The sequence below is a fragment of the Sceloporus occidentalis genome, unplaced genomic scaffold (assembly GCF_023333645.1).
Source record: "Sceloporus occidentalis isolate IW3139 unplaced genomic scaffold, rSceOcc1.0.p SCAF_5, whole genome shotgun sequence".
Taxonomy (NCBI): domain Eukaryota; kingdom Metazoa; phylum Chordata; class Lepidosauria; order Squamata; family Phrynosomatidae; genus Sceloporus; species Sceloporus occidentalis.
In genome coordinates, this window is record NW_028316985.1 from 93,180,444 (window position 1) to 93,205,564 (window position 25,121).

Here is a 25,121-nt window from a genome sequence, read left to right on the forward strand (position 1 = left end):
TTTGTTCAGAGGGGTTTGACACTGCCTTCCTGAGGCTCAGAGAGTGTGACTTGCCCAAGGTCACCCAGTGGGTTTCCCTGGCTCAGTGGGGATTCAAACCTTGGTCTTCAGAGTTATAGTCCAGGTGATCAAATCACTACACTATACTAACTCACAAGATTACAATATAAATAGAAAGGTATTATATTTCAGCACTGTTACATTAAATACGCATCAGTAAGTAGTATAATACCAGCATTGGCAGAAGCACAACAGGAAAAAAGCCACTCTTCGCCTCTTCTGCATGGGAATTTCACAGGTTGGGAGTAGCTGAAACATATCAAATACATCTTGAATGAGAAGTATAACATTTAAGATTTTTTTTAAAAAAAGGGGGAGGGAGGAATAGAACTATTGATAATGCTATAATTCTAAAACAGTCAGATTCTACCAAATATGTGGAATATACCAACCTAGTTCATTATCCTTTAGTTAAAACATGGCATTAAAACATGACAATCACCCTTCTCGGAAGCCAAAATAATCTTCACATATTAAATATTCGCCAGTAAGGAATATTTTTAAAACTTGTATTTTACATGTTTTATAGTGTTTTAACTTGGACAGTTTTAGATTTGCTGATCGCCTTGAGTCCCTGTACTGGGAGGATGGTGGGATATAAATAAACACAAACATAATATAACCACTGAATAAATGTTATTTATTCTGTTCTTTCAAAGTTTACTTTCAAATGCATCTATCTTTTGCAAGATAAAATACATTTTGCAGGGTAAAACTCAACTGTAGTCCAAAGGCAGCTTTCCATCTGTGCTATATGTAAAAACTATGATGCGGCCTCAAATTAAGCTAGATGTGCAGTAAAACCTGGCTATTAAGGTAGGATTCTGATGCATTATGTAGTACAGCTTAATTTATTTAAAAGATACACTGTCAGAACAAACACTAGTAGCAAAGGACAATACAAAAGCAAGTCTTCTTGGAAGCTCTAAATCCAGAGATCTTGTCTTTATGAAGAAAACAAAGGCGTGGGGTCAAGGAGATCAACCAGAGAACCTTCGCTGGTCTCCTTTTCAATTGATCAGTTCATTCTTTGTCAAGAAACTTAGATAGATTCTTTCTAGTTTTTTCAAAAGCTGCTGTTTTTGCTCTGCGGGATGGTCTTGAACTTGCCAGTGAAACAGGTTGATGAAGTTCTTCACTGTTGAAGAAAGATGTATTAGTTCCAGGTGATTACATTTCATTGTTTTAAAACTAGAACCTGCCCCAATTATTTGACTAGTTATCACAAATCAGTGTGAAATATTCAACCTTCTTTACTTAGGTACTACTCCTCTCTCTGCTCATTTTCTCTTCCAATCCTATATCACTTCCCACTCCACTAGATCTACTCCCTTATCATGCTTCACAGAATCATAGAATCATCCACTTTTGGGCAGTTGCCCTAGTCAAGAATCACAGCAGGTTAACCATAGTCAAAGTGCTTCTGCCTGTTCCATTCCAGACTACCCCAATGTTTACTTCCAGCACCCTCCCTTGGTACTGTAGTAAATCTGAGGACCAATTAACAAAACGGAGAGCTAAAAGAAAGACATACACTGAACAGGAAAACACAGTATACTAAGAGGGATGTCTGAGTTATATATCAGAAATCCTTAGAAACCAAAATGAGTATTTAAAAAACCAAGCGCTAAAAAGCTGCTCATGTGTACAGATGCAGGCACAGTTGCTTACGCATACACTGTTGTTATTTAACTAAAGAAATATTTGGTGTTGGCTAGATCAGGGTAGGACAAAGTGCTGCTTTGTGGCCCAAGCCTTCCAAAAGAACCATTCCTTTTCTGGTCATAAAAAAAATTACCGTTTTGAAGAGTCCAGGAACAGCAATTCACTTTTGAATGTTACAAGGGCTTAGTATCATAGAATATCTGTTTTTTTCAATATCAAAGGTGGATCTTTGGTCCCCCCCCCCCCCCCCCCCGTGTAGGTTTTAGGGAAGGGACCATTGGCACCTGGTGGTTCCCAGGAGCAGAAAATCAGTCCCCCAAATTGCCAGTTGCCTGACATTGGACTATATATGAAGCACATTTTTACTTCTACCTCCCCCAACCTTTAGTATAACATAGAGGAACAAGACTGAGCACACATCCCAGTGTCAAAAACTACACAGAGAGCATCCCAAAGGTTGCATGTACAGTAGCCTTGGGAATTCAGGCTGTATACCCTTCATATTATGGAGCAGGGAGATGAAAACCTCTTCTGTCCACTAACAATTTTGATTGAGAGTGATCTTTTACAGCAAACAGAAGCTATAAAAGGGCAGTTGTCCTCCATCATCCAGGTAGTCAGCTGGATAGTGGGGGAAAGTGACTGTACCTCCTTCACTCTCACAGGGAACATCCAAATGGTGCCAGAAATCCAGGCTGTATGCTCCTGATGTAAGCAAATGACCCAGTAGGTTAGTTTAGAGCTATTTAGTTAAAATCAGTTGCCTTCCTTGGAAAGGGAAAGAGAAAGTAAATTGGAGTATCTCTGTAAAAGTTTAATTCATCCACTTAAAAGAGTAACAGCAGGAACAATCTTTGCTCACACACAAAAAGTTACCTTTCACTTTCAGAATCTGCAGTTCTACAATCTCTTCTTCTTCTGGGCACAGATTTTGTTTCCATTTCTCCTAGATCTTAAAGTAACAAAATTTATTTTCTTTCACCAAGTCCATCCTCAAATTGTAGAGTTGCTTATTCCACTCATGTTTCATGCTTCTCCCCCCTCCCATGCAATTATTTTAGAAAGAGTCACTGCATTTGATGCACCTGACACAACAGTTTCACGAGGATGCCTTTTCAGACCCTTTGAGGGTGCCCTGCCACTCCATTACCATCCAGAGAATAGCAAAAAGCAACAAAAATGGTATTTCCTTATCCTAAATGACTGATGGATATGGAGGCCTCAATTAAGGAGTTTTCAAAGAGTGGAACAGAGTGACTGATCCCTGATGAATTGCCCGAAAACAAATATACATAGCCACATATTTGGGTGCACTGAGCAGCATGCTTACAGTTATTGTTTGTATTTATATCACATTTTGTCCCTTATAATTAAGAAAACTAGCAAATGAGCATAAGGGCATATGTTCCTTTGAGGATTTATCCTATGGATTCATCTTCTTTGGAAGACTGTCATAAAACTGATGTTAGATTGAGGAGACTGGAAGAGGGAATGAGGTAGAGAACAGGAAGTAAAATCACAGAATGTACTGAGTAAAACAAAAGGAAAGCCTGTCCACAGAGAATCTTGAATTCACTGTAACTTGTTTACATACAGAAACAGTTATGATCCCATGACACATAATTTATTCATACAGCGTACAAATGAAAACATTATTTGGCATAAATGAAGTGACTAATTAACCCCATATGCCAATTTGTGCTTTGAAGTGTACTGCTGCGTGTGAAGAAATATCCTACAACTTTTAAAAGGCCTCATACAACCTCTCTGTTTTCATGCCTTAGTTCATTGATGCAGAAAAGGAAGCAATAATTATGCCAAATTTGTTGCTTTTCAATTGGTGGCAAACCTCAAACTATAATGACAAGTATTTCAGAAAGTAAAAGGGTGAACATTTTTAGTTCCTACACACTGTTCTCAAAAAGTAAAAACTTATTCACATGCCAAAGTATTATCTCTTCTTTAAACTATCATTAAGTACCTTTCATAACTCTGCTTCTTACACGTCTTGACTTTGTAGTTGTGTTCCCTCTCTGTTCAATGATTTTATTTTCTGTTTATCAATGAGCAGTAAAAGAATTCAAATTAGTGAGGATTAATGCAGACACATTACTTACAAATTCCATTAGGACGCTACACATGTAACACACATAATGCTTCTATATGATATGTCAATACAGAGGGACCTGTCCACATACAGCCTATCATTTTATATATTAGATTTATACCCTACCTTGCTAGCAAAGAGTGGCTCAAAGGAGAATGGAAGCAAGCTGTAACCCAAGGAGGATGAGCACCCTCTGGCTGCACAGATATTGTTTAACTGCAACTGATAATGCCTCATCACTGACTATGCTGGAAATGGCTAATGGGAGTTGAAATCCAAGCTTTCAGATTTGACTATTTCTAGAACCTGGCCTATGTAAAGAATTCTTAAAACACACTAAACTCTGTTCTCTACCTTCTTCATGCTGGTCAGGGCGATCAGATGTTCTGTCACTTTCATGTATAATGCTGGAACTACCAGGGTCTTGAGATTTGCGAGACGGATCAATTTCTTGTGGCTCTTCAGAGATATCCCCACCAATGTGGATTCCCCCATCTAAGTTGTTCTTCACTTTTTCAATCATTCTTAAACACGCTTTATCCTTCACTTTCTGCAATTGTAATATGGATCATTAGCAAAGCTTTGATGTAGAAATTTACTGTAAAATAGACATTTATGAACCCTCTGTCATGCATTTTTTTCCATCCTAGACTCCGGATAGCATAAGGTACCCTCAGATTAAAGAAACACATTAACATAAAGAAATGTGAAGAATAAATTGCTATTAACAGTAAACAGCTACAAAAAAACCAATCAGAAATACTACAAATGCATAAATGATGCTTTAAAAGACTTTTAAAAAGACATTTTAAGAAACAATGAAAATATGTTAAAAGGCTATCTATCGCATTTTTAAAATGTCACTGACTTTTCTGAACAGATTTTTTTGAACAGATACAAGAACACATCTGGATGATGTGGGTCCAAAATACACCTCTGTTCTTGAGGGTTTAAGGGGACAGTATTTTGGCATAGTTTAGGTGGCTGTATTACCAGAATCTTGGGACTTAGTGCCAAGACTTCCTTAGAATGAGGTTTCCAGTTGTGCACTGGAAACATTCCCATTTTATTATTATTTCCTTTTTCAGCCTCCATTTGAGCGGATACAAATAATCCAAAATTTCATCCAATAACTCGGCCTTAGAATCTGTTTCTGTTTGTTTCTCAGTGTTCAAACAAACAAACCAAATTTAGTAATTCTGTGTTATGAGCCTTGGAAACAGGCATAAAACATCCTCTGTCACAGAGACCAGACCTAATTGTTTATACCCTCCTGTAGTGACTATCACCATGCTGTAAGGAACCAAAACATTAAAACTTAATCAGCTTAACCAAACCCCACTAGTAAAACATAAAACTAATAGCCCTACTAGAACCTGCCACTGCTATTGTTAGCAGTAAAGAAAAACAAAATGAGAATCTAATGGACAAGAAAGTAACAAACAAAAGCAGAACCAGACTGTCAAACATTTAAGCAAGTAATTATAATGCCTTAACAAAAACATTCTTTAAAATTCAGTACATACATAAAACAAAACAAAACAAAAGTTTTCACTTTAAAATAATAATTGTAAGAGAATACTTATAAAAGCATTAGGCAATTATAGGAGGACGAACCTAGTTTTATATTTTAATAAGTTATTTTCAAACATGGAGTCATATATTTAAAAACAAATTTAATGTGCATTTATTCTTCTTGTCCATTTGATGATACACTTTTTATGTCTTTTTTGTGAGATGGAGGACAGCTTGGTTGTAATAAGCTACATCTTGCTCCTAATAGCAAATCCTTCACAACTCAAAATAATTCATTCTTAAGGGGCTTAAAATTGTGAAAGTGTGCTTTCCAAAACTTCTGTCGTGCCAGTCTGTATCACACTGGTTTCCTGATATAAAGCTATGATTTGAATCACTGACTCTAAGGCAGCTTTCCTTAGTGAGCACTTTCAGGAACCCTATGAGCCACTTAGAATCAATGAATAAAATAATGTTAAGACTCATCATCAAGCAAGTGCTCTCTTAAAATGAGCTCTTCCAGGAACCATTCACTAAAGGCCCTGAACCCTTTTGTGATAACATTTATTTCAGGGGCCCAGAAACAAAGGAATAGTCACACATGGTCCTATTTCTGTAATGCTGACCCTGTTCCAAAGGAGCTCCAGCTTCTAACCACATTTGAACTCACTATAATTAAAGAGATCCATGTGCATCCTACCTAAAAAGAGCTGTGGATTTATTTATACCATTTTCTGCATGTTTACTGGCTGGGATGCTGTCCTTTTCTTTCCCCTAGACTTTTGCCTGGAATATTATTATCAGTGAAAAAGAAGTTATCTCAACTTCAGGCTCAGAATTTCATTCACAAGATCAGCTTGGAATGCAAAATTCTAAAATGGTTATCTAGGATGTGCTAAATTTAAGATAAGCCAATGTCTTCTTTTCTCCCCCGCTTAGGTAAAGCAAAGTCATATTTCAGATAAATTGTATTAGTGACATAGTTTCTGCACACCAATAATTCCATATTTAACATGGAACTTGGTTAACATTTAAATACTGTTCATCTCACATCTCCATTTTCAATACCAAAATTAAACAAGTTCAGAAAAAGAAGCAAGACTATTATGTACCTCAAGGACCTCACCAAGCAGGACCAGGAGATCTTTTGTAAAATCTTTATTGAGTTCTAAAGAACTCAGCGCTTTTGCATAGATACGGACATCTGGTGCACTTGGATCCTTCAAAATTTCATTGCATATTTTTATTGCTAAATTATCATGAACTGTCAAATCCTGGAAAAAACAAAACAGTATTGTAATATTCGGCTGCAGACCTGTTAAGGAAAAATCATCTATGGCCTGAAACGCACAGGCCAAAAGGTCTGGCTTCCGGCTTCTTTGGGGGTGGGGGTGGCATGCAGATGATGTATGCCCCAAGTCTGCCAAAGGTGGTCCAAAGTCACCAGAAAAAGGAATGGTAAAAAACGCTCCTGCTGGTGGTTCATTTGGGACTGCGGCGGCGGCCCACTTTCAGAGCAAGCCATCCAATTGCTGCAGTCCCTGGCAAATTGGGGCTAGAGTGGCCAGAGGCCACTCCAAGCCACCAGTCTACTTCATCCCTGTTATTATAATAATAATAATAATAATAATAATAATAATAATAATAATAATTTTATTTACACCCCACCTCTTCAATTAGATTGAGGCGGCTGACAACATTAAAAGAACATTAAAATACAATAAAGCACAATATCCCACAAACCCACCCACCTACAATAAAAACAATACAATTAAATTATTAAAACAAAGCAGGCAGTTGATGGGAGGCGACTGAGATGCTAATCTGGAAAGGTCTGCCGGAAGAGATTCGTCTTCACCGCTTTTTTAAAGCAGTCAAGATTAGCAATATCCCGGATCTCCTCCAGCAGGCGCCTCTCTCTCTCTCTGTCTCACTCTCCACTTTTCAGCATGGGGTTGAGCCCAACAGGCCTTGGGAAGGTGAAAGGAGGAGAGCTGGTCAGACCATCTGTGAGGACACCATAGCCCGCATGGGGTCTGTGGACCACAGGTTAAAAATTACTTATGCAGATCCTTTTCACTCTGATTTCAGGCCTGCTTATTGGACGGAGATGGCTTTGGTAGCCTTGGTGGATGATCTACACCAGACAGTAGGGATATTGGAAACTGACCAGCAATTTTCCAGTACAATGGGTATGAGGAGAGCTACTTTAGTTAACAGTCTCACTACTGCCTCTGAATGCATTTCTGCTCTGTCTAAAAGAGCCAGAAACTGGGGAGCATTCGGTGAAATCTACAGAAGAAACTGGAGGCATGTGTCAAGATGCTCAAAAAGCCAAATGCAATCTGGCCTCTATATATTCTTAAAGCCTTCTCCAAAGGCTATTTAAAACCAAACTTGAGAAATTTCTTGACCAGAAGCTCTCAAACCCTTTACTGGACAAGTGAAAATGAAGCATTCACCACTCCTCTTACCCATTCGGACAGTCCTGTCTGCTTTTATGGTTTTAGGTCCAATATGCAAGTCATGGCTCTCATCTATCCTATGATCCTATCCACATCCTTAGGATGCATAGGTTGAGATGTATCTAAAGGCACAGGATAAGCAGGAGCCAAGGTTACTTTTACTGGACCTATATCAACTACAGCACTCATGTTAGAGCAGACACAAGCCATTTGTCTGAAATATATTGTGCAAATTCTACACAGCAAGTGATCTGTGTTCCCTCCTTATTGAATACAGCATAGAAGACCCCTAAGCACCATAGACAGCCCCATTTGATGACACTGTGCAGAAGCAATGGTGGCAGAAAAGTATAATTTCTTTGTTGCCATCATCACATCAAACTGCTGCAAATATCAAGGGAATCTAATACTAGCACAACATTAATAGACAAGAAACCTGTGGCGTTTACCAAAATAAAAATATACAACTCAAACAGAAGAAAACTCAATTGATAAGATTCAACATACTGGGAAATTCTGGGAACCTTTAATATGTTGATTCAGTCCACTTGGTCTTGTCAGATCAACTAACAGTTCAGCAACATTAGTGACATCAACTTCAGACAATGGTGATGATGCAGGAGCATTAAACAATATTTGCAAAGTTGGAAGAAAAGCTTCTTCAAAGCATTCTTGATTAGCCCTGGATTTTTGAAATACGCAGGGTGAAACATTAATATAATCCATTTCACATTTACCAAAATCAATTTTATCTATCTAAACTTCGATTAGACCTTTGAAAGTTCATGTCTTTTAAAGCCAATAGACAAAAAGCAATGAAAACCCAATATGACGTTTTGATCTGTAACAACACATGGCAGTAGATATTTGCTTTGCTCCAGGCACAGTAATGTCCTAAGTATGGCAAGCCAGAGAGTTGTAGGTCTTGCTGCTAAAAAAAAAAAACCCTCTTCCCTTTCTAAAAACAGGACAGACAGACATAGAAAAAATGTGGCAGCGAGACGATATATAACCACAGGCTTGGACTGCAATCCTACGTGTGCTTATCCAGCCCATTGAACACAGTGGGATTTTCTTCTGAGTTGACACATGCAGGATTGCAGTGTTAGGCATCTTTTATTAATCAAGCAAGAAAATGACAAGATCTCCCCCCTCCCACTTCTGTTCAATTAAATTCAGTTCAAACACAAATTAAATGTTTGAAATATTTCAGAGGTAGAAATAGAAAATGCAGGATAGCAAAAAACCAAAAAACCAGAGCCATACCTATTTGAGTAAGCAAACAAAGGGAAGAAAACTCCCAAAGAATGTCGGAGACGAATATCTTCTTCAGTTACTGGATTATACCACAACAAAATAAGTCGAGAAAGAAGCTTGGCGCTGATCAGCCGCCCAGTGAATATAAGCTTGGCTAGGCCCTCAGCGGATACTGTTCTAAGTTCTGAAAACTGATGAAAAAAATGTTAAAAGTTGCAATCAGTATTTGAATTTCATTCAAGATTAAAATTTGGGATCACTTATGTGATATGTTTCTTGCATCTATAAAATTATTGGGTTCGATGTAGGCTGTCATAGCTGAAAAAACCACAGAAATCAGTGGGTCTTATGTTAGTCATAACTAACTAAATATATTGATTTTGGTGGGTCTACTGTATTTTTGTCTACGTCTTAATCCAACCCTTGCACACACATACAAAAATTATGGTAATTATTATTCTTCACCATCATAGCCAAAATAAAGTTTCTCATGCTTCTTCTATGGACAAAATAGCAGCACTGCAACCAGTTACTGTTAGTTGGCACCTCAGTTTACTCATAGTTGAGATCAACTCTGGAATATCAGGGAGGGAGTAAAGGGCTGTCTAATTCCATCTGCTTCTTTTCTGGGTAAAAAACATTCTCTTTTCTCATTACTCTCCTGATCTCAATCTACTTTAAGGAATATCTTAAGCCACTTTTCACAGTATTGTGAATGTACTGTAATATATTGTATTTTATGAAAATAATGTCGTCTGGTTGCCTCTCCATTTTTAACTTCCTTCCCACCCAGTTATGAAAGAAATGGAAACATTTTTTCACAGAACTACTGTTACCTTAACCCCAAGAAATATGGCAGGATGTAAACCTAAACAAAAATGAACAGCTAGTCTTCATTAAAGTTTATACACAAACATATAGCTGATATTATCATTATATTCATTAAGGTGTGCCATACCTCCAGTAAAAAAAAAAGAGTATCCCTCATCTAGACAGTGTCACCTTTGCTTTCTGATTGTTCAGTGTACACAAACTTTGTTTCATACATAAAACTGTTAAAATTATTGTATAAAATTACCATCAGGCTAAGTGCCTAAAGCATATATGAAATTAAATTTGTGTTCAGATATCACATTGTGTGTGTATGCGCAAATACAGGTATTCCAAAATTCACCACCCCTCCAAAAAAATCCAAAATACTTCTGGTCTCAAGTATTTTGGATAAGGGATCCTCAACTTGTAGTATGCTAGACCTTTCTCCATACTAATCCTCAAAACCAGTATTTCTTGGTTTCAGTGCCTTACCTCACTGTCTAAGAACCCAGAAAGAAGATGAAGTAGACTGTGTGCAGTAGCAGTTTCTTCTTCAGTTTCCAGAGTTATATCATTTTCAATCTCTTCATTTTCATTTTGGGAATTTCCTTCTTTTTTTGCTTTGAATGGTTCTATTCCAAATGTCATAAGCTGATCAAAGACTGCCTTTAAAGCACTTAATTTTATCTTCATTTCATCAATTTGCAAGACCTGTATGTTTTTTAAAAGATAGCAGGAAATGTGAATATGCAAGACGGATCTTACACTATAAAGTGGACATATTGTCCCTGGTGTTCAGTTTATTTCAAAGCTTGTCCAAATGATGGTATAATGCTGAATTTTGTAAGAGCCTTGTTTTTCTCACTTCCATGGTATAGAATTTATTGGAAACTACAAAAGCTTATGTAAATAAATTAAGCTGAAATAACACCCAAAAACCCTACAGTGTCTGGTTCTCTTGGTTGTTTCCCCTCGAAGTAACTCAGAAAAAGATAAAAAGCAAAGGCAAAACTATTCAATCCTAAATCAATACATGGCTACAAAAGCCAAGTATAAATTCTTAAGCACAGAAATTATTACGCTAGTTGCTAGTAGGTCTTTCTAAGAGTAAATTTTTACTCTTGTCCCAGGAACTATACATTCAGTAGCAAGCACTTCCATGTAGACAGCACAATCTGAATAGGTATTGTTCTCCAGCAGCAGTAACTCTCCAGATCAACCATTTTGTAGACATATAAGTTACAAAGAATGAGGGTACAAACTAAAACATTGGCACTTAGCAGTTAACAGGGAGTGATAGAAATTTTCTGGGGTCAAGTTTACTCTCAAACACCTTGTGACCCAACATTCAGCAGAAACAACCTACAAATAAATCAGCTGACAAATTAATCAGAATGACCTTTGCCATTAAAAGGGTTTATTTTGTTCTTTCCCAATATCTTTTTGTTAAGGAGCCAAACATTATGGTTGGAGATCCAATTTCCAACTTTAGTTCTATGCACATGTTCATCCCATAGGATGTGTCAGAAACTACAAATTCTGTATGTATTCCTATATAAGTCTAGAAATTTTAGCCAAAAAATCAACCCAAAAACCTAGGTAGACTTATCCATGGGTCAGTGTAAGTACTGTACTGTATTTTAACTCTTACCTAGAAAGGAACCTTCCCCATCTCTGAATAAAGTGGCAAAAGGTTTAGTCCATCCCAAAACCTAGAAGCAGCACCAATCCTCTACTCTCTCCATCACCTTGCAATTTCTGGACTTTTTGAATGCCTGGATGTGAAAATGGCAACTGCAACTCTCTGGCACTTTAAGGAGATGTAAATGAGCGCAGAAAGTAGAAGGGATTGGCCCTTCTTTTAGGTTATCCCAGGAACAGATTACACTCTAAGTCTTTTGCCAGTCTACTCAGAAAAGGGGATTGTTGCTTTGTGATAAAAGTTAATACTGTAGCTTAACATTAAAAGCAAGGAGAACACATAGAGTAGCCACCTCTGCCTGGCAGGGAGAGAAGAGCAGGGAAGCTTGCTGGATCATGGCTTCCAGTGAGGTCTATCCCGAGCTGCTGTTTCTTCCCTTCCCTCGCCTGTTCTGTCAAGGCCCTTGTTCTTGGGACGCAACACTGCTGCAGCCCCAGCCAGCACACCCATTCAGTCTAGCGTTCCCTAGGTGCATTGTGGCTGAAGAAGAGCCAGCATCCATTTTGGCCCCTGGTAGAAGAAGAGTCTAGACTCTTGCTTGGGGCTGCTGCTGTCCCCTGGTTCTGCCTGGACCACCTCAGAGGTAGAGAAGAAGCAACCAAGTGTGTTTAATCAAAACTGTTTTAATTGTGTTATTTCCTTATAAAATGTTTAAAAATATGAATGTGAATGTATACTAAATAAACAACATATTTTTATTCATATATTATGCCAAGCAAGGGGTTGCGACTGAATGTAGATGTAAAGGGGGTCACAAGGATCATGGCATTCATTTATTATCTAAACAATACAAATCATTATTACCCAAGTGAATGACAAAGCTTCTTAACCTAGAAGTGATATTATAAACACATTCCAACACAGAAGCCTTTACCTGCAATATCAATGCAAGATGCTGGCTGGCAAAGTCTTTGCTCTGCAGACCACAGCAGCTCAAACATAAAACTGCCATATTTCTTACAGCTGGATGAATATTGGTAACTCCTGGAATTATCTAGAATGCAAACAAATTGCAACAATGTCTTTCCATTTCAGGTCAAAACAAACATAACCAAAAAACCATTCCATTGACTATGTGAGGTGAGTAAGAAGCTCCTCCCTGCAAACAAGCAGGGAAATGAAACTTGATTTTCTGCCCTATCCCATCTTACCTCTACTTCTTTATCTTGCCAAAGTGGTATAACCCAGGTAACAATTTATTTGGTATACTGAAATGTTTCTGCTACCATAAGGGCAGAAGGGGTTTTTACTTAAGAGATTATGTAAGACAGCAACTAGAACTATCTTGTTTTTGACTTTTAAGTATCTGTATTAGACATAAGCATTTGACATTGTATACCATCCTGATGATGCTTATTTATTATTTTTGATTGCATATTGTTATTTTATACTCTGTGTTTTATGATGGCAGAAAAGCTATATATTGCTTGCTACACTTTGCTGATTTAGGAATACTTTGGCAGGCAATTTATCCGATAAATTGCTGGAACAGCAACTTTTTAAAACCTTTTTGCAAGTCTAACATATTGAGAACTAGCCTATGTCAGAATACATCTTCTCAACTTTCATGGATGTCAAAATCCATGTTTCTTGCCACCTACCAAGGATTCAATTATTCCATCCATTGTTGGGCCTAATCCTTTGGAACTGGACAGCTGTTTTAGAAGTTCATTGCACATAATGAGACATTTCAGCAGAGTTTCAGGATCATTCTTTAAAATAAAAATAACAATTTAGTTCAAACTTATTGCACCCAAGATTATTTCAAAAACTATAGGAAGCAAATGATTAACAGCTGAATTAAGTCTGTTTCTTGTTAAAAGTCAAACAGAAAGACTGTGTCATCACACAGGTTACCTCTAAAAACTACTCGACTATGTGGACACACCTGCAGGTACCTCACATTAAAACACTAGAGTGAACTTGGCATGTCACTTTCCCAAACCCTTCTTAATTAAGAAATAAGAATATGCTTATGACATGATCAACCTAGAAAATGTAATTTCAAGACAAAAGCATCAGCGGTAGAACTGCTGTATAATTCACTTTAAATGTAGTCTACAACATACACACATATCCTCACATTTGTTTTAAATGGGGAGAGAGAGGACCAGAGAGTGGTAAATGTAAAATGCAATACCTTTTCCATGCATATTTCTTTGGTTTGAGGCTCCTCTACCTCTTTCAATAGATTGCTTTTAACATTTTCAAGCTCTGTTATACTCTCTTTCAAAACTGATGCTTGGTTGAAGTCCTGCAGAGCCACACATTTCTCCAGTGTATCCTTTGCTTCCATGAGTTTCACTTTAACTTCAGCCAACTGGAAGAAAATTATGATAGAAGGCTAATTTGTATTACACTCATCCCTCCATGAATGTGGAAAGACTGCAAATAACAAAAACCTATGTTTCTACCTGAGAGAACATCTCTCTAGGAATCTCTAGATCCTCCAGTGTATCCTCTTTATTCCCTGCCTGACAAAGTCCTGATGCTGAATGAACAACCTTCACTTCTTCACATGATGCTCCTTTTTATAGAAATACACCTACACACAGGGGCCACCATGCTGAAAACACTTTACAGATACCAAGCTATTACAGGTCCAGTGGAAATGAAAACTCAGCCTCTACACTTTATACTGCACTAGCCGAAGGGAACCTCAGTAAAGTACAGTACAGTACAAACAATACAGGTGCATTAAACAATGAATCCCTAAAACAGCAGAGAAAAGGCTGTTTTGTGACAAGCAGAGACTTCTGATGGCTCCCTGCCTGCCCTCCCCAAAGACAGGCTGAATAAATGGTTTTGGAACTCTTGGAGTCTTCTAGGAATGTTGGTTTTGTGGGGTTGGAAGGCCACCAAACCCCTCCTAATCCATCAAAATCTTTTTTTAAATGACTATTTAATTTTTATGACATCTTTGGCCTAACGCAACCTGCAGAAGAGCCCAGAGACCAAAACTGTGACCACAGAAGTGATGTGGGGGGAAATTAATTATGTTCTATGTCTTAGCACATTTGATTTAAATATGTATTTTCACATTGAAAGTTATACGTGGACATTATTTTATTAGAATGTTCATAATAACATAAATAGAATAGCATATATTCCCATTATATTTAACAAAAAATAACAACTGAAATACTTTTTTAAAACTCCATTTTGGAAAAATTCTTACAGCACATCTCTGCACCCCAGATCTAAAAATTGCCCACCTTTGCTCTAAAAGGAAGAAGATTATATACACTTACCTGAAGCTGTTGCTTTCTTATTTCGGTAGCATCCAGTGGCTTATCTACTGTAATAACTTCTTCACGAACCTCTGAAATGATTTCAGCAAGCTGGGAATGCAGATAAAATTAGCACCAAGCTAAAATTTAGGAGGGAAAGGGTACTGCAAATGTTTTCTCCCCAGAAAATTGAAAAAAGAAAAGAAAAATACCCTCTTATTTTGGAAAGATGAAGAAAGCTAGTCCATTTACCATTACCAACCCAAACAACAACAAATCTCAACAAACACTGTCTCAACCTAGCAGCTCCATTAGCATGGTTTTTCCCCAAAGCATTTTTCCAGCAATGATAACAGCAGCACCATGACTGGCTATGTGACAGCATCACTGCTGAATGAAACAAGACCAGCTTGATGTAGTGTTAAACTTTTATTTCCCATGAAATTCCTTCTCTCATACTGAAAAATCCTGCCTTCATAGAGGAACTTTGTGTGGCACTAGATAAAACACTGTAAGCTGGCCAAGCCAAAAAATATTGTAGACAGCCCCTACTCCACCAGTCAACTACCCACATCTTCCCAAGGAAAGGCAGGAGGAATATGAGTTATTGGGAATTGCTACCCCAAGGACCTCTCATTCCCCATGTCTTCAGGAAGTCTCCCAGCCCAGTCTTTCCCAAGATGATGGGCAGAGCTGCATATATACAGCAGAATTAATGCAGTTTAGCACTGCTTTAACTGCTATGGCTCGATGCAATGGAATTCTGGGATCTCTATTTTTGTAAGACATTTAGCCTGCTCTGTCAAACAGCACTGGTGCCATAAGAAACTACAAATCCCAAGATTCCATAGGATAGAAGCATGGCAATTGAAGTGGTATCAAACTGCATTAATTCTCCAGTGTGGCAGCAATCTAAATAGAGGAGGAAGTGTGGTCTCTTGGATGTTGCTTTTACAGGCATCTTCAAGTTCTAGCATCCATGAAAAGGCTGGGAGGAAAAGGAAGTATTCACTGTGAACCACCCTTGTAAAAATGTGTGGTGTATGTTCAGGCTATAGAGATCAACACTCTCCCTGTGTTTTCCAACAGAAAGGCTGGGTGTTGCTGTGCACTACTTTATAAACTGTTTTGCTCAACTAGTCTTTCTCGCAAGGAAAACTGGGAGCATTATTATTATCCTCCTGTACACCTGAATATGTATAAATTGAACTATATTCAAAGTGAATTTCTTTGAAATGTATGAAAAAACAATTAATAGTATAATATGATGTGCACAAGAACTAAATTTAGTGGAGGTGCTTTGCTAATGCAACTGCTATAGTTCTAACTATCCATACCATACGTCCTGAAAATTCAAAAACTGTTAAATAAAACGTACAATCTGGATTCTTCTGTCATCATCTTTCAAAATACGGAGTAGGTTTTCCATAAGTAACGGTACAAGAGATGTGGAAGTGGTTGGAATCTTGAGGATTTCTTGTAAGACAGTCAACAATCTCTTCCTTAATAAACAAAAATACATGTGAATTTTTTCCCAACACTGTCTAGTATTTATTAGCTAAAAATAGCTCTGGTCTCAGGTGTGTTAACTGCAGATTATTACTTTATTACTATCAGTCTCCTATTATATAACACTCTAACCCCAATAAACATAATTTGACTCTGTAAAATGTTTATGTTTTGCAAGAAGATGAATCAATATAGCTCTTTAATCCCATGACAAAACAATTAGGGGAAGACTCGTTAATCATTTACATTAATTTCAATGAGTTATTTGGATTGCTCAGATGCATATTATCAGAGAATGGCCTCTAAAGTCCACCAATGTATATTGTTTAAATAAACGTGTGTGTGTGCACATGTGTGATTGTATAATACGATTCCATCATTTGTATGTAACGTTACAGTAATTTTTGTACTTGGCAGATTTCTGGTGTAAATAAGTAAAACTTGCATCTACATTTAGTACTAACATTAACCTAAATTTGATCATTTAACAGCCAAGACCCACTATATGGCTGACTACTGTTTATGCTTAATTTTTGACACAAAAGAAAGTAGCCAGAAGTCTGAATATAATTTGAACTGAGTAGTACTAGTTAATATTTTTCCATTCAATTCCAGATCAACAAGCAAACAAGGTAAACATTAGAAAGAGGCAAGAAGCTTACACCTTAAAGGCCAAATCAAGCATCTGTTTGTTGCTAAATCTTACCTTCCTCCCTCTTCAGTGGTATCCATACAGCCTAGCATAAGAATCAGCTGCTGACCTATAAATTCTTTGGTCATCAAATGTTCAATACAGGCTATATCTTCCTTTTCTTCTTCACTGAGTACTGGCATATTCTCAAGGTAGCTTAATAAAAAGAAATAATTATTCTTTGGGATTTGAAAAATATATTTATATTCCTCTCAATTGTACACCACCTTTACCAGCTCATGGACTAACAAGTTATTGATTCACTCAATTCTGCAATGCTGCCTTAGTTTCCACTAGCTGTCCCATGTTGCTACCATTTTCTTTTTCTTGTGCCTTGCAAAATGGCTTTCGTGTTTAAATGTTTCATGTTCTCCCTTGTCATTGATGGAAGAATCTCCATCCCCCCAAAAAAAGTCCATCAGAACTTTTTTTTTATCCCACAGTAGTATTTCTACACCTTTCTCAAGATAGTAGCCACACATTAGCAAAAATGAGTTTTTAAAAAAACAAGGTAATTGCTCATTTTTGTATCACAGCTATAGATCACATCCAAAAAATGGTAACCATAAGAGGGAAAGCAAAGTATATATTTAATAAACATTTTAATTTCTAATTCACTATTAATTTACCTTAAGAGATAATCTGCATATACAGCAGGCTCTGGCAGAACATACTCTAAAAATTCTTCTTCTTTGTGAGATTTTAAGTACTCACAAAGAGCTTTCCAAAATAAGGCACTTTCTGCAGTTAGTTTTTCTACTGGAATTACTTTCCTTTAAAACAAAACACAGTATTCATGTTCTTGTCAAGTTGAATGTACATTATTAAGCAAGTTTAAAAACAATAACCTTTACAGTCATTGCATTTGCACATACAAACTAACATTCCAATGATAAACCAATCACACTAAAAGTAAAAAAGAGGCAATAGCTGCTGAAACACACTTGTGTATTTTTTTTTTCCTTTAGGGAATACTCTTAAAACAATGGTGAAATTGATGAATTAGCTAAGATTCAGATATTTCGACATCTGTTATCCCATTATTAACACCAGGTAATATATGCAAACATTACTCTACATTACTGGTCACATAGTAAACCAATACTTTTCTAGTAAGTATAGAAGCTTTGTTCTAAGTCCATGCTATCTTTGTATCTAAAAGCCAGATCTCACTGTCACACTTCGGCATCAATAAAGCTGCAATCTTCTGTACATCTACTTGGGAGGATTATGAAGGCTGACCTTCATGCATCGCCCACTGATATACGGAACATATAAATGGGCAGCAAACTGCAACAAAAGTGAGGGAAGGCCAAAATCATTTGCCCTTCCTCTTGCTACCACACACATCATCCTTCTTCGTCCCACACATACTTGCATTCTCTGTGAGCCACTAAGATTTGGAGTTTTTCCTGCAAAACATCCAACTCAAAGATGAAGATACATAGCAGGGTTGGGCAAATGAGGGCCAAAACAGACGGCCTGTTAAAGAAGCCTTCTGGACATCTTGGGAGTACAGCATTTACACGCCACGCACTCCCAAGCTGCCTGGCTGCCCAGACATGGCCAGTTTCATAATGCTCTGGTGGCACGGTGTTTACACACTGCATGCCTCCAAAGCATCTGTAATCTTGAAGCTTCCCTGGGGCTTCTGTGCAGCCAGGAAAGACGGCTCTTTCCCAGCCCAAATAGGAGCTGATCTCTTCCGCTCATATTTGGGCTGGGTTCAAGGTAGATTGGGGCTGCAGTGTGTGCTTGTTGAAGTCCTAATCTGTCTTTGATGTGGGCGACTTCAAGCCGCCCCTTCTTGCTGGTCTATTCCAGCCCTGAGTCTGGGAACCAATCTTCTGTCCCAAAAGGTGAAAGGCTCTACTTGGAGGTTTCAAAGAGAGGCAATTAACCATCTTAAAAAAAAATCAAGGAAAGGGCAATCCTGGGAGTCTGAAGGGGTTGATGGCTACCAAAAAAAAAGCCTGTGGGTGTTACATGAACCCCCAGTGGTGCATGCAATGTACTCCTAAATTAAAGGCAGTTCCCCTCTCTTTGGTGGCATCTATACTATCAGTATCTGTGTCTTGTAATGACTCCTACTTTGGCTGCATATTACTGATGAATTGTAGGACTGGAGGGTTTAAAATTGAGAAAAAAATGTGGCATACAAATGCTCAAGCAGACATATTACTCTCGGAAACGAAATTATGTGATACATCACTAATCCAAAACAAAACTGAACTTGAGTTATAGTAGCAGAAAACGTTGGCTTGCTCCTCTACTGCTATATGTAGGTCCTTTTTAGTCAGATTAAGTAGTTGAAAATCTTAAACAGACATATAATTTAATGATATGACCACAAACATACCTGTCATCCAGTTCTGTGAAGTTTTTAATCACATCATTTAGTGGAGACAATGAGAACACTGCATTAAGTGCTGAAATACCCACTTCAGGGCAGCTTTCCACATCCAACCTGTGAAGTAATTCTAACACATTTCCCTCCGCCAGACGTAGCCAGGCTTGAAGAAGCTGCTTCTGTACTACTTCTTTCACACAGTCTGTTAGGCAGAGGAATTACAACCCAAATATAATTTCTCAAATTAGCATTCTGGAATGTATTCTGGAAACTGTAGGTATATGTACATATATATGTACTCCATTTTTGCAATGGTCTATTCCAAAGCTAAATTCAAAACAACTTGCACATTGGCACCTCCTCATACACACGAAAAGCCCTCTGAAAATGTATGAGGAGGTGTTAACTAGTAAAATGGACAGCCTTGTGCAGGTTTCTATATGCACATGTTAGCTTATTGGCTGGTGGGAATTATTTAAAACAACTAAAGTGTTGGAACAAGCTTCTTACAGTGAAAAGTTATAGAGGAATAACAACAATTGCTGTTAATGATTTCAGTGATGATCTTGTTTATAATGTGCAAGTTGTTTTGAATTTAGCTTTGGAATGCTTATGCACTTGCATTTATGCATACAAATATACAAACTCAGATTTCAGTTATCATTACTCCTAGTGCAAAAGCCTTTACCTTAGTGAGAACAATAAATTTCTTTTGGTAGGTTGCGCCAAAAGGGGTTGGATACTGAAAAAGGGAAACAAGTAGCATATTTAACAGGAATGCAACAAAATAAATGTAAAATAGTAATATTGTACCTGATCTATCGTTAAGCCCTTGCTGCAACAGTTTTACTCTCTGGCCAATTGTCAAGGCTTTCATATGGACCTTTTCTGCCAGAACCTTTTTAAAAAGATGACAAAGACTTTAGCACTTGACTATTAATGAATTTCTACAAATCAAAACAAGTGGTTCTAGATTAGAATTGTGGGCATCTAGATGCCAATTCATTTAACTTACATTAAGCCATTGCTGCCAAATTTTTACCAAGCTTCAAAACTATATAGTTTTGTATATAGTATTACACACCTCTATCAGTCCCCCAGTCATATTTTTTCTACACTAAGAATCACAAACATAGGGAAAATATGATAGCTCCCTGATAATTTCCTTCCCATTTTTGTATTCGCTCCAGCCCTAAATTTGAAACAATGATTTTGTTTTAAAGAATATGTAGATTCCTCTATATTGTGACACTTCAAAATAAAGGGGCACACGGCTATCATAGCTGCCTTTTGTCTGCTATGGATATTTTATAACAATAAATCAGGAATCTGTAAGAAGAGACTTTATTTCTGCAATGAAGTTCCCATTTCTCACTCTAAATATACAGTGGGCATTTCGTATAGATACAAAACTCCATGGATGCTCATATCCCATTAAATACAATGGCATAGTAAAATGGCACCTCTTATATAAAATGACAAACTCAATATTTGCCTTTCCAAATCTATATATCTTTATATATAAATTCAAATTGTGGATGATTGAATCTGTGGATAAGGAATCCACGGATACGGAAGACCAACTGTACCCCCAAACACTAGAAGAAATTAAAGGGAAAGGAAATATATTAATTCCATCACATAATTTGGGTATAATTTGTTGTGTAAGCAGACAAACTGAAAACCACAGAGAAGGACTAACTTATCTGATGGGTTAGGGACCAGAGCACTGGTAAAGTGGAATCAGTAGAAAAGCGGAACCCAGGTTTTTTTAGCTTACAATTACACTTTGGCTGCCAAAAGTGTAAATTACACACCACATTTCATTTCTGAATGTGTGCAAAGGCTAAATAATACACTACATACTACACATACACACGCACACAGTAAAGTAAAATGAATAAAAGCTTATCTTCAATGTCCTGCTCTCAGCTTCCAACAAGATTAATAACTTTAGTATGCACTGGTATAGTTTTTTCAATTTCATCTAACACCTTGACTATGTTCTTAATGATTGCACTAACTGCTGAATGAAGTACACTTAGCTTGAAGCCTATTATCACCTGTGGACATGCCTTCCTCACTAAGTTTGATTAATTCTAGCTTTTCTTGCAAACTGAGAATCCTATGGACTCTTTTAGCTTTATCACTGCACTTAGTTACCATTATGAATACTGTACTACAGTAATACTGCAAAAGACGCACTGCCCACAATCTCAGAAGCACCACAAATGACTTAACAGATTTAAGGAGCCCTGTCCACAATCTCAGAAGCACCACAGAGTGAATGCAGACTGAAGGCCATTTCCCACAATCTCAAAAGAACTACGGATTAAAGACAGAAGCACCACGCAAAGAAAAGCGGGGGGAGGAGGTGCTGAACAGTGCTCACTTTGGGCTGCTCACATGCGTGCATACAAACTGCTTGGAAAGCCTTGGGACTGGGCACATGAAGACAAGCATTTCCAAACAAGCATTGTAGGCAAGAAGAGCTAATGAAAGAGTGGACCCCTCATCGAATTAATGGAATTTATCCATAATTTGCAAGGACAGAAAGACCAAACTGTCCTGGGCCCAGTGCTATTCAACATCTTTATCAATGACTTACCTGGATGAAAGAATTGGGGGCATACTTATCAAATTTGCAGATGACACCAAACTAGGAGGAGTAGCTAATACCCCAGAGGACAGGATCAAAATTCAAAATGACCTTAATAGATTAGAAAGTTGGGCTAAAGCTAACAAAATGAATTTCAACATGGAGAAATGTAAGGTACTGCACTTAGGCCGGATATAGGACGGGTGACACCTGGCTGAATGAGACTACATGTGAAAGAGATCTGTGAGTCCAACTAGACCACAAATTGAACATGAGTCAACAGTGCAATGCGGCAGCTAACAAGGCCAATGCGATTTTAGGCTGCATCAATACACATATAGTGTCTAGATCAAGGGAAGTAATAGTGCCACTCTATTATGCTCTAGTCAGGCCCCACCTGGAATATTGTGTCCAGTTCTGGGCACCATAATTCAAAAAGAATGTTGAGAAACTGGAGTGTGTCCAAAGGAGGGTGACTAAAATGGTGAAGGGTCTGGAAACCATGCCCTATGAGGAACGACTGAGGGAGCTGGGGGTGTTTAGCCTGGAGAAGAGAAGGTTAAGAGGTGATATGATAGCCCTGTTTAAATACTTGAAGGGATGCCATATTGAGGACGGAGCTAGCTTGTTTTCTGCTGCTCCAGAGACCTGGAGCAATGGATGTAAGCTACAGGAAAGAGATTCCACCTCAACATTAGGAGGAACTTCCTGACAGTAAGGGCTGTTCGACAGGGAGACACACTCTCTCGGAGTGTAGTGGAGTCTCCTTCCTTAGAGGAGGCTGGATGGCCATCTGTCGAGGATGCTTTGATTGAAATTTCCTGCATGGCAGCGGGTTGGAATGGATGGCCCTTGTGGTCTCTTCCAACTCTATGATTCTATGAAAAAGCATGGGTTTCCTGCATTGCTTTTATTCCACTGAGCTCTCACTTTGCCAAAGAAACCAAGGAAATCCCTGAAATTTTGCAGGTACTCACTGATACCTAGAACTAAATTCCTAAAACCTTCAAAAAGATATCAATTCCAGAACCTATTATGGCTCAGGGTGAACACAAGATGCCTCTACTCTTACCATAAAAACAAATAATCATGTGGCTCAAATTCCCATCTAGTAAAAGATATCTAAATATAAAACAGGCATATTTACAGTCAATGTAGATGACTGCCTATATACATCTTTTAATGTGAAAGCTACTTATGTGCTCCATATCTAGCTGAGTGGTACTAATGTACAATGTAGCTCTTACTGTTGATCAAAAATAAAACTAACAATTATAGTTATGGAGATTTAATACACATTTTTGTGACATGTATCCCAAGAGAATAAACTTTTACCTCAAGATGAAAAAAGCTTAAAATATCCAAACAGTGTTTGGGTAGTTTAACCTAGTAAGTTAACAAGCAAGAGTAACAAAAACCAGCTTACCTGATATGCTAATTTCCTGACTGTCTCCTTGACATCCATAGTACGACCTACAATTTTTGGCAAAGTTTTAGCAGATGGACCAATGCATGACAAAACAGCACGCCTGACTTCTGCGTTGGAGTCATTTTCAATTAAATTGTTGTAAACTGAAAAGAGTACATCATAGAAGGTTTATTTGTGAGTGAAAATATGTACATAAATACAAAAAGAGGAACTGAGAGGTACCAACAAACTTTGTTGTGTCTGCTTTAAATGCAAAATTTATTCTAAACATTCAGGCCCACATACTGGGAAACACAGCCTGCTAGAAGTCTGAAATATTTATAGATAGTGTAATTTCTTTGGTAAATTTCTAGTCCCTGAACCTCAGCAGAATATAAACACACAAACTGTCCAGTGTGACAGGAAAAGCATATCTTACAAAGAAATTTATTCTCCCCCCCCCCCCCCAAAAGCAATCAGCTTTTTAAAGGAGGGTCATGAATGTAGTTTTACAATACTTATACAGTATGTGCATTAATTTAAGCATAAACCAGGCTATCTTTATAATGTTATTAAAGTTGAACCTCCACAAAATTCAACTTTGCTGATTCAACATGGCCTGCAGAACCTGTCAGACAAAATTCAAAAGCAATGTGTTCTGTAAATTTTTCAGGATGCAGCATACCCATGACAAGGTGGTAATTATTATTTCACCAAAATGTGCAACAATTAAAAAAAAAACCCTACTTGATTTAAACAACAGGATCATCGACTTACCATTAACCACAGGGCAATCGTTGTCCTTTGGGTCTTGAAGTCTAGACAATGCCAGCACAGCTTGTATTCTCACATTTGGAACTTTGTCTTTCACTCTGAGCAGCATGGCACTGTTAATTTGATCAAACAGCTCATCTTCAATCTGAGCATTCTCTGGTAGACTTCCCAAAAGCTTATTAATAAGTTGGCATACTCGAAATCTAACTGCATGGCTGTTAGCATTATGGGACTTTAAAAGAGAGAAGTTAATTTTGTGTAAGTATACTTGCATTACTCTTATGTATATATTATGCATTTAAAAGTCAGAATACAGCAGCTCTGGGGAGTGCCTCACAGCCACTGCACCTCAACCCAGCTGCCATTGCCACCACCTCCAGGTCTCCAAGGGCAAAATGAGCTAGTGTCCGGGGAGGCTCATCTCCCACATGCAGCAGTTCATTACCACCTTTGTGTTCTGCTGGTGGTGGTCCTCCACTGCTACCCACCCCATCTGAAATGAGGTCTAGAGCAGTATGCAGCGTTGGCACAGAGATTCCCATCTCTAGCCTTAGCACAGAGATTCCCATGCCAAACCATCTCGCCCCTTCCACCTGGATCCCAGTCAGTGCTTTTCCTACCTAAGTCCTCTATGGATAGGAACCCAGTAATTGCAGCCAACTGCAGTGGTGGGGCTGCTTTCTCCTGCACTCCCTCCACACAAGGGCATCTGGCAGGTGCCAAAAGGTGGAACAAAGTTGGTTGTGATTACTGATTCCTCTCCACAGAAAACTTAAGAAAGGCACCAACTGAGTTCTGGCTGTGGATCCCAGTGAAAATCCTGACTGGGTCCTGCCATGGATCCCTCTGAAAATAGGAGGAGACTGGTTTTTGCTTTTAAATGGCATGGGGCCCCCCTTCAGGCTAAGGCTGGAGATGGTTGCCAACAGCTGCCTCTGCCACATCCTACACATCAGATGCAGGGTGGAAGTGGAAG

At 38.1% G+C, this 25,121-nt stretch overlaps 1 protein-coding gene across 1 annotated transcript in view; it reads right to left on the minus strand.

Moving 5' to 3' along the window:
• Nucleotides 1-679: 679 nt before the first annotated feature.
• Nucleotides 680-25,121, minus strand: part of NCAPG (non-SMC condensin I complex subunit G) — a 32,518-nt gene continuing 8,076 nt past the window's right edge. The window contains exons 4-22 of the mRNA XM_089524749.1: nt 24,149-24,377; nt 23,390-23,535; nt 20,178-20,262; nt 19,374-19,566; nt 17,644-17,787; nt 17,030-17,170; nt 16,193-16,316; nt 14,836-14,925; nt 13,725-13,904; nt 13,186-13,296; nt 12,459-12,578; nt 10,375-10,593; nt 9,079-9,260; nt 8,320-8,494; nt 6,460-6,621; nt 4,187-4,382; nt 3,707-3,778; nt 2,602-2,677; nt 680-1,198 (exon numbers count right to left, since the gene is read on the minus strand). Coding sequence (XP_089380875.1) covers nt 1,084-1,198; nt 2,602-2,677; nt 3,707-3,778; nt 4,187-4,382; nt 6,460-6,621; nt 8,320-8,494; nt 9,079-9,260; nt 10,375-10,593; nt 12,459-12,578; nt 13,186-13,296; nt 13,725-13,904; nt 14,836-14,925; nt 16,193-16,316; nt 17,030-17,170; nt 17,644-17,787; nt 19,374-19,566; nt 20,178-20,262; nt 23,390-23,535; nt 24,149-24,377 — 2,760 coding nt within the window. The 3' untranslated portion in view covers nt 680-1,083. The remainder of the gene's footprint in view (nt 1,199-2,601; nt 2,678-3,706; nt 3,779-4,186; nt 4,383-6,459; nt 6,622-8,319; nt 8,495-9,078; nt 9,261-10,374; nt 10,594-12,458; nt 12,579-13,185; nt 13,297-13,724; nt 13,905-14,835; nt 14,926-16,192; nt 16,317-17,029; nt 17,171-17,643; nt 17,788-19,373; nt 19,567-20,177; nt 20,263-23,389; nt 23,536-24,148; nt 24,378-25,121) is intronic.